The sequence below is a fragment of the Otolemur garnettii genome, unplaced genomic scaffold (genome assembly GCF_000181295.1).
Source record: "Otolemur garnettii isolate 467f Iridium unplaced genomic scaffold, OtoGar3 scaffold00256, whole genome shotgun sequence".
Classification (NCBI taxonomy): domain Eukaryota; kingdom Metazoa; phylum Chordata; class Mammalia; order Primates; family Galagidae; genus Otolemur; species Otolemur garnettii.
The window spans coordinates 441516-452043 of NW_003852651.1; the positions used below are offsets into that span (position 1 = coordinate 441516).

Below are 10528 nucleotides of genomic sequence, written 5' to 3' on the forward strand. Positions count from 1 at the left end.
TTTTTTTTTGCAGTTTTTGGCTGGGGCTGGGTTTGAACCTGCCACCTCTGGCATATGGGGTCAGCACCCTACTCCTTTGAGCCACAGGCGCTGCCCATGATGCCTTTTTTAAAAGACTGTTCCATAGCTAAAAAGTATAATGTGCTTACACAGACATTTTTGCTCTGGGTCTAGTGCTGACAAAACTATCAAATCTAGAACTACACTTACCTTCTATAGGTAGCCGCTGGCGTATAGCCAGGCGTTCCATTTTCCGCTGTGCTTCTGCCAGACTGAAAAGGACTCCATATATATATTGACGAGCTGACCGGAACAAGAGAGCAGCTGGAGGCAGCTCCATGTTACATTCATCCTCAATACATACAGGGATCTTAATTTCACCCTAACAAAAGAATAGTCCAGGGGAAAGGGGAAAATGAGTTATCTCAAAGTTTGTAATTGAACCTAGAGGAACCAGTAGCCTTTGCAGCCTAGTCACTAAATTTTCTATTTCTATTTAGACATAATATCAGGCTCAAAAGATATTAACAAGCCTAGCTTATCACAATGAATTTATAAGCTATTTTCCATTTTTAAATTCTCAACCATTATTAATGGGAAAAGTCTATCTTGGATATTTTGCTAGGGGATGGATTTGTATATTAAGACTGCAGGAGAGAAACAGCTCTGCAGAAGTTGAGGAGAGATAAGGAACAACGGCATAAAGCCTCTTCTGAAACTGTTTTCCATCCCTAGAACGAGAGTCCACCAATTTGGCAAATTATGTACTTCAAAATTTCACAATTACACTTCTTTTCTAGGCACTTGATTTACTATACAGTCTCATCTCCTGTTGGTCTCACCTAACTTGATAACCTTAATATAGCAAGGGGCCCCAGCATATTTGGTCTCCTTTAATTTCCCCTCAGAAACTAATGGTCAAATTTTTTTCTGGTAACTTACAGTCCTAGGAAGTATGAAATGTGAACATTGTCTTAAGAGCAGGAAGGTAGGTGCTGATGTGCTGCCTCACCTTAGTGAGGATGTGATAAATATATGGGTACATAAGACCCCTCCGGTGCCTATGTTCAGCAACTCGCAAGACTTCTGGAGCAACTGGAGGTAAAGGTGGAATGGTGATGTCCATGTGGTTTCTTGTAGACATAGATAGCAGAGATGGAATGTGGGTTTCACTGTCACCTAGGCTGGCTTCTGAAAATCCAGCATCAACAGGCTGTATCCAAGAACCTCTGTCACCATTGGGCTCTTCCCATTCAGGCTGCTGCTGAAGTGCTTCTGTGATATGACTAAAAAATTTGGAAAGACAGCATATTCCAACTTAAGATGTCCATTCTGGGCCCAAGGGATCTCACAAACCCTTTGAAGATCAGGACATTAGGTTAGAACTGGACCTCATACCTTTCCTTTCAGTGACTATCACTGCCCTCCTATCTTCTTTCACCTGACACAAACCAAAGCTATCAAAAGACATGAGAATCTCTCATCACTACTGTACTTGACTAGAAAAAAAGTCATCATAATCACCCTGGATCCTTTATACCTTGCAAGAGGCCATGTTTAGAGTCTGCTTATGAATTAAGAAAATATTTACTATATTAGATCTTAGCCAAAAGACAGAAGCAATAAGAAAATATTTATAATTACAACCTCAAAGCAGCTCTGTTTCAAAGGAATAATCTGCTTAGAGGAATAATCTGTGACCAAATGAGCTAGTACAAAAGCCTACTATTTTTAATCCTTGTAACTCTGTCTTAGTTTCCAAGCAATATAACTGCCTGCTCAACTGTTCCAATATTTCTACTCTATAAAATATTTTCTTCCTTTTTTTTCTTTTTTATATTCAGCCTACTCTCCTCACAAACCAAGAAATGATAGCCACGATATACAGCATATCCATACTGGGGCTTCCCTACCCAGCTGTTATATACTGCCTTTTACCTCAGTAACCTGTGTCCCAAAATTACCACCTATACAAGGCTGAATGAAGTGGGTAAGCACTTAGAAAGTTTTCCTATTTTGCTTTCCTGAAAGCAAAGAGCTACCAAGGAAAGCCAGGAATATACTATTCCCCATACCCCCTACACAGGTTACTAGCAAAAGGATACATACAGATGCTTCAGAAGTTTGTTCCATTGGGTATCTGTAGAGATACTTACTCAGAGCTAGCTCCATTTGGTTCATCATCAGAGGAAGAGGAGTGGAAGGAGTCTGGTCCCGAAGGAGGTGAGACTTTAGAAGTCAGGTAATTGGGAAACTGGGATGCAGAGGAGTCATAAGAGACAGTCCAGCTGGCAAAGGGGCTGCCCTGAAGCATGGGGTCCTCAGAAAAAGCATGGGATGCCCCCAAAGCATGGGGGGAGAAGAGAAGAGATGAGTTGGGTCCCATTGGGAATGGTGGTGGATATTTCATTTTCTGGGGTACTTGGTGAGCAAGCTAAAGGACAAAACAGACAGAAAAGCTATTTAACATTTTAGTAGGCCCCAAGATGTTTCCCCCCAAAATTGTGACACAGTGGATGATGCCAGTTGCATGGATTATTAAGATACAAAGTACCTACTGAGAATAATGAGAAATAATTCTAACAGTGATGTGTAAACAAAATCTTCCACCGGCAGAACAATGTAGCAGTCAAGGTCTCCTAAGACCTAATCTACCTTCACAATGTTCTGGTGGTTTCAATTTGGATGCCTTTCTTTACATAGTCTCCCAGCCTCAAACTGAAAATGTGATGTAGGTGTGTACAGCCTTGACAGTTTGATAACACTGAATCACCCTAACTCCTTAACTAGGTCATAAAAATCAGGAAGCAACCCAAGACTAATGCTAACAGTCTCAGGACTCTTACAGGATGCTTACCATTGGCTTTCCAGCAGAAATGGTGCCAATTTGATTTCGTGGAAGGTGAGGATGCCTATTATTTCGAAAACCTGAAGCCAAGAGAAAGGTCTATACTTCAGTCAGTCCTAATAAAACTACCATGTTACATTCTCCTCATCACATATCACCTAAAAATTGTTATTAATAAATAAGTTACAATTTATTAAATAGCTACTAATACACCATGCCAGCAACCTTATATAAATTATTTTATCTGATAACAATGCTATAAAGTAGATATAAATGTAACTTGCTGATGTCACAAAATTGATAAGCAGCAGAGGTAGAATTCACACTCAGGCCTGACCCCAAAGACATAGCTATTCTACATGCATCAAGCAAGAACAGAAGTTAGCACCAGAAGAAGTCCAGGTTAAGGAAAGTTGTATCTCATCCATAAATTTGAGAACGTAGGGACTTTTTTTATGTCACCTCTCATATGATATAAAAATTAAAATGAAAATACCTATCAAACAGGAATTCCTTCTAGGAGAGCACAATACAAGCAAGGGATTCTACTCTGGCCCTCGAGTTCCTGAGGGATCAACTCATATTCCCATATGAACAGAGCAGCTTGAAGTCAGATGGAAGCCTTACCTAAAAGGGAGGAACCCACTGGCAGCGAAGAGAGTTTGGTTGTGACTGAATAGTACTCAACTGCTTTCTTGAATCGTTCTATTTTATCTTCTGTCCTGGACTGGATATTGGAACATCAGATTTTCAGAAGAAGAAACAACATGAGAATATCTTTTTCATATAACTTATAATTTGGGAATGAGAATAGTATCAGAAATCAAATATTTAAAGAAACCCAAGAGAGCAAATTTTCATTTCACAAAAAGGATTAGGTAGGGAGAAAGCATTATAAAACAAAAAATACAGATTAAAAAAATAAAGTTTACTTACATTTTGTGCAATTCTAATATGATCACATAATCATTAGAAAAAATACATAGAGATAAACAAAAACATAGATTTAAAAAAAAATAATACCATCATCCAAAGATATTTGGACTATAACAGGTACTCTATCTAACAAATTCAAAACACTGGAAGCTAATTGTTTGTACCCTCACATTAATCTGAAATTTTTTAAAAAAAGATATTTTTGAGTATTCCTTTACAATACTATTTTAAATATTCTTTGTTGCTGAAGTATAGCTAGTTTATTTTAATAAACATTTCTCTATAGTGGATACCATACTCTATATACAATTTTGTATCCTTCTTTTATTATACTAATCTGATCTATCTAAATAATTTTGAATGGCTGTATATTTTATCATTATGAATATATCATAAATTATGTAATAATTTCCCTAAACCCTATTATGTTAGTTCCCATATTTGGTTATTATAAGTGATACAGAAAAGTGCATACATTATCTATATAATTTTTTTCTGGACTTCAGATTATGCTCTTAGGAAAATATCAAAAAAATGAAATTATTGGTTCAAAAGGTATGAATGTTAAAACCAAAAGCACTTAAACATGTATAAAACCGCAATGTCACACCACTCAGTACCCTCCAGAATGGCTAAAATAAGACTTCCAATATCACACACTTGCAAGATATGGAGTAACAATTAATAGAACCCTAGTTTATTGCTAGTGAGAGTACAGTCTGGAAAATAGTTTGGAAGTTTCTTATGTAATTAAACATACACTACTATATAGTACAACAATTCTACTCCTAAGTATTTACCTAAACTAAATGAGTGCATTTATCCACCAAAAGACATGTACAAGAATGCTAACAGCTTTATTTATAATAGCCATCAACTGGAAATAACTCAAATGTATATCAACAGAAGAATGCATAAATTGAAGTATATTCATGTAATGGATTACTATGTGGTAATACAAAAGAACAAAGTACTGCTACACACAATGATATATATAAATCTCAAAGATACTATACTGAGTGAAGAAGAGCGACATGGAAGATTACATATAAAGTCAATGTAGAGGCAGAACTAATCTATGGCAATAGAAGTAAAAATTAAAATTTATCTCTATGGGGAAAAGGGCTGACTCAAAAGGGGCTTTTTCACTCCTCAAGCCTCTTCTGATGTTATTTTTTTTGCAAGCCATCTAGTTTGTGGTACTTTGTTATAAAATCCCTAGGAAACTAATACAAGCCTCAAACCTCCACACTAACTAAACTTTTATTTTAGATTACACTTTATGAATTATTTCTTTTTTTATTTCACATTGATATGAGGGTACAGATATTTCGGCTACATTGTCTATACTTTCAAGGTAACATTCAAATTATAGTTGAACCCTTCACCCAGGGGATGTGTTGTATACCCTAACACTGCACATTGGGTGATAACTTGCCAATCACCTTCCTTCTTCCCCCTCACTAGAATATAGTTGTGTTCTTCTCTCAAGTGGGTGTGTAGTATCTATATATTCATTACATGTAAGTATTGAGTACATTGTGATACTTAACTAAGAAGAACATGTTTCAACTCCATCCAGAAAAATAGAAAAGACATAAAGTCTCCATCTTTTTTTTTTTTTTTTTTTTTTGAGACAGAGTCTCACTTTTTCACCCTTGGTAGAGTTCCATGGCATCATACCTCACAGCAACCTCAAACTCTTGGGCTTAATCAATTCTCTTGCCTCAGCCTCCCAAGTAGCTGGGACTACATGTGCCCACCACAATGTTCAGATATTTTTAGAGACAGAGTCTTGCTCTGGCTCAGGCTGGTCTGAACCTGTGAGCTCAGGCAATCCATCCACCTTGGCCTCCCAAGTGCTGAGATTACAAGCATGACCCACTGAGCCCTGACCATGTCCATATTTCTTATGGCTGAATAGTATTCTGTGGTATACATATACCACAGTTTCTTAATACATTCACAAGTTGATGAGCACTTCAGATGCTTCCATGTCTTAGTGATTGTGAATTAAGCTGCAATAAACATTCTCATGCAAATTGTGTTAAAATGCTTCTTTTTCTTCTGGGTAGGCCAAGTATGTGATTGCAGGATCAAATGGAAGGTCAAGATATAGTTCTTTGAGAATTCTCCATACTCCTTTCCATAAAGGTTGTATTAGTTTGTAATCCCACCAGAAGTGCAAAAGTGTTTCTTTATTTCTATATTCATACCAGCATCTGCAGCTTCAGATTTTGTAATGTGGCTATTCTCACTGGGGTTAGCCTGTATCTCAGAGTGGTTTTGATTTGCATTTCCCTGATGATTAGGGACAATGAGCATTTTTTCATGTGTTTGTTGGCCATGTGTCTGTCATCTTCAGAGAAGTTTCTGATTTTCTTGCACATTTAAAAATGGGGTTATTTGCTCTTTTCTTGTTGATTAGTTTGCATTCTCTGTAGATTCTAGCTATCAGCCCTTTGTCAGATTCATAGCATGAAAAACCTCCCATTCTGAAGTCTGTCTGTTTGCTTTAGTTGTTATACCCTTAGCTGTGCAGAAGCTTTTTTGCTTGATCATGTCTCTTTTATTTATTTTTGGTGTTGCTAAAATTGCCAAGGGGGTCTTCTTCATAAAGTCCTTTTCCAGGCCAATTTATTTTTGTTTTCTTTCTTTTCTTTCTTCTTCCTCCCCCCGTTCCTACCTTCCTTTTTCTTTTCCTTTGTTCCTTCCTTCCATTTTTTTTGGGGGGGGGACAAGAGTCTCACTTTGTTGCCCTTGGTAGAGTACTGTGGCATCACAGCTTACAGCAACCTCAAACTCCTAGGCTTAAGCGATTCTCTCGCCTCAGCCTCCCAAGTAGCTGGGACTACACGTGCCTGACACACTACCTGGCTATTTTTGTTGTTGTTGAAGTTGTCATTGTTGTTTTAGCTGGCCCAGGCTAGTTTCAAACCCGACAGCCTTGGTGTATGTGGCTGCCACCCTACCCACTGAGCTATGGGTGCCACTCCTCCCAGGCCAGTTTCATAAAGAGTTTTCCCCATGCTCTCTTTCAGAATTTTTATTAGGTTACATAGTTCTCTCTGTAGAGATCCTTCACATCCTTTAATGTTAGCTATATTCCCAGGTATTTCATTTTCTTTGACACTACTGTAAAACCTGTAAAGTGTTTTGTGCCTTTTATTTGATGCTCAGTTTCACTTTTGTTGACATATATGAAGGCTACTTATTTGTGGACACTGATTGTCCCAAGGACATGCTTTTGTTTGGTTGTATCCTGAGACATTTATGTATGCCTTGATTAATTCTAAGAGCCTTGTAGTTGACTCCCTGGGGTCTTCCAGGTATAAGATCATATTATCTGCATAAAGTGAGAGTTTGACCCCCTCTGTCCGCATTTAAATACATTTGATCTGCTTCTCTCACCTGATTGCATTGGCTAGAACTTCCAGCAGTATGTTGAATAACAGTGGTGATAGTGAACATCCTTGTTGCAGTTCTAAGTGAAAATGCTTTCCGTTGTGGAGAGTGGGCTGTGTGAGACGGAAGATTCCTCACAGCCTGGAGAACATTCACAGAATGAACCCCCAACTGCTTCTCCTCCATTCTGAAACAGCCATATTCCTTTCTTCATGCTCCCTCTGCCAGAAGTCACGTAGCTCTTCCTTTGTCTAGTTAACTATGCAGAGATCCTTGAGATCCCTCCTTTTTTCCTCCTTGTCATATTCTAACAATGTAGTAACCTCCAAGTCACATAGCTGTTCCTTTGTTTTGTCAACTATGCTGAGATCCTTGTGATCTTGCCCTTCTTACTTCTTGTAATATGTTAATGAAGTTGAGTAGAAACCATTAATATGATGATTTGTCTTTATTAAAGTCATTTATATTTTCCAATTGTATTGTATGACCAAAATTATGTCTTTTGTTTATGCTATTTCCCCATGTTGTCTATGCTACTTCCCTCTGGACAACCCTGTACAGATACTATAACATAGAGCTGATTTTGTACTTTGGGGCTGGCTATAGCCATCAGCTCAGTTAGTCCTCCTTGTCCCATCCTTTGTTTCCATGTCTTCTCTTGTGCTGTATTTTCCTCATTGCCCACCAATTCCACTCTGGTTTGCTCTCCTTCCCATGTTGGTTTGTGACATTCAGTTTAACTTCATTCGGTATGATATGGTTTGTTATAGATGACCTCTATCAGTTTAAGAAATATTCCACCTAAGCCTATTTTCTTATGTTTTCTTATCAAGAAAGGATGCTGGATATTATTAAAAGTCTTTTCTACATCGATTGAGAGGATGATATGGTCCTTGTTCTTGTTTTTATTCATGTGGTGAATTACATTTATGGATTTATGTATGTTGAATCAAATTTGCATCCTTGGGATCAAATCAACCTGACTATGATATATAATTTTTTTAATGTATACTCCTATATTCTAGGATCTTATTGAATATTTGTGCATCCATGTTCATTAATGATATTCGTCTATAGTTTTCCTTTTTGTTGGGTCCTCTCCTGGTTTTGCAATCAGGTTGCTATTTACTTCATAGAATGGGGGGAGGGAGAATTGCTTCTTTCTCAATGTTTTGGAATAGGTTATACAATATCAATACTAGGTCGTCTTTGAAGGTTTGGTAGAATTTTGGTGTGGAACCATCTGGCCCAGGGCTTTTTTTGTGTGTGAAATATTTTGTATTGTTGATGCAATTCCAGTTCTTAATATAGGTCTCTTCAAAATTTCTAATGCTTTCTGATTGTGTTTAGGAAGGCAGTGTGATTCCAGGTATTGGTCCATTTCCTCTACATGTTTAAATTTTTGAGCACAGAGCTTTTTAAAGTAATCATTGAGGATCTTTTGTATTCTTGTGGTATCTATTGTTATTTCTCCTTTCTCATTTCTGATTGAGGTTACTAGAAATCTTACTTTATTATTTTTGGTTAGTCTGGCCAAAGTTTATCAATTTTATTAATCTTTTCAAAGAAGCAACTTTTTGTTATGCTAATCTTCCAAATGCATCTTGTGTTCTTGATTTCATTTAATTCTGCTCTGATTTTGGTTTGTTTCTTTTCTTCTGCTAGGTTTAAGGTTGGAATATTCTTCCTCCTCCAGTTGCTTGAGATGGACCATTAGGTTACTGACTTGCACTCTTTTTGGTTTTTGGATAAAGACTATAATGCTATAAATTTCTCTCTTAGGCTTGGTGCCTGTAGCTCAAGAGGCTAAGGTGCCAATCACATACACCAGAGCTGGTGGGTTTGAATCCAGCCCAGGCCTGCTAAACAACACTGACAACTACAACCAAAAAATAGCTGGGCATTGTGGCAGGTACCTATAGTCCCAGCTACTTCGGAAGCTGAGGCAAGAGACTCTCCTTAAGCCCAAGAGCTGGAGGTTGCTGTGAGCTGTGATGCCATGGCACTCTACCCAGGGTGACAGCTCGAGGCTCTGTCTCACAAAAAAAAAAAAAAAAAAAAAAAAAAATTCTCTCTTAGACTGCCTTTGCAGTATCCCACAGGTTTTGATAGCTTGTAGCTTCATTGTCCTTTTGTTCAAGAAATCTAATGATTTCTTTCTTACTCTTGTTCTTAACCCAGCTGTCATTTAAGCATAAGATTGTTTAGTTTCTATGACTTTATGTAATATGAAGATTTCTGTTGGAATTGAACTCTACTTTTATTCCTTGATGGTCTGAGAAAACACAAGGTATAATTTCTGTTCTTTTGAATTTGTTGAGGTTTGATTTGTCCCCTAATATATGAATTTAGGAGAATGATCTGTAGGCTGATGAGAATATATGATCAATTTTATTAGGATGAAATTTTCTGTAAATGTCTGTTAAGCCTATTTTTTCTAGGATCATGTTTAAGTCCATTCCTTATTTGTTTATTGTGTGCTTGGAGAATCTGTCCAGTTCTGGCAGAGAGGTGTTGAAATCTCCAGCTATTAAGGAGTTGGAGGATATCATATCGTTCAGATCATTTAGGGTTCATTTTACATATCTAGGAGTATTTAGGTTGGGTGCATAATGTTTAGGATTGAAATCTCCTTATGTTGTATAGTTCCCTGGACCAGTATACAGAATCTATCATTGTTTTTCCTTATTTTTCTTGGTTTAAATCCAATTGTATCTGCAAATAAGATTGCAAACTCTGCCTTTTTAATGATTCCCATTTGCCTGGATTATTGTTTTCCATCCATTCACCCTGAGTCTTGTTTTATCCTTAGAGGTTAGGTGTGTTTCTTGAAGACAGGCTATATAAGGATGGTGGTTTTTTTATCCAGTCAGTCATCCTGTGCCTCTTTTGTGGAGAATTCAAGCAATTCACATTTATTGAGAGGATTGATAGGTATGGTGAAGTTTTGTTCATCTTGTATTGTGGAGGTCAGTTGCTTAGCTTTATCACTTGTACCACTGTGGAAGATATACTTTGTTCTGGATGTATTTACTTTGCTGGAGAATTACTGTGCTGGTCAGTATGGAGAATGGTTCTGAGTACTTCTTGTAGAGCCAGTCTTGTTGTAGCAAATTTCATCAACATTTCATGTCAGTAAAATGGTTGATACCTCTATCAAATATGAAACTTAATTTAGTAGAATACTGAACTGAACATTGTTTTATTTAAGAATGTTAAAGGGGCTTGGCACCTGTGGCTCAAGTGGTTAAGGCGCCAGCCACATACACCTAAGGTGGTGGGTTTGAATCCCCAGCCCGGGCCCGCCAAACAACAATGATGGCTGCAACCAAAAAATGG

The 10528-nt window shown here is 37.5% G+C and overlaps 1 protein-coding gene across 2 annotated transcripts in view; it reads right to left on the bottom strand.

Annotated features, from left to right (window-relative positions):
- Nucleotides 1-10528, bottom strand: part of FAM120C (family with sequence similarity 120C) — a 138836-nt gene that overhangs the window by 80903 nt on the left and 47405 nt on the right. For both annotated transcript variants that reach the window (XM_003802720.3, XM_023508548.1), the window contains exons 5-9: nucleotides 3476-3575; nucleotides 2858-2928; nucleotides 2157-2434; nucleotides 1013-1286; nucleotides 211-382 (exon numbers count right to left, since the gene is read on the bottom strand). In XM_003802720.3, the coding sequence (XP_003802768.1) occupies nucleotides 211-382; nucleotides 1013-1286; nucleotides 2157-2434; nucleotides 2858-2928; nucleotides 3476-3575 (895 nt within the window). The remainder of the gene's footprint in view (nucleotides 1-210; nucleotides 383-1012; nucleotides 1287-2156; nucleotides 2435-2857; nucleotides 2929-3475; nucleotides 3576-10528) is intronic.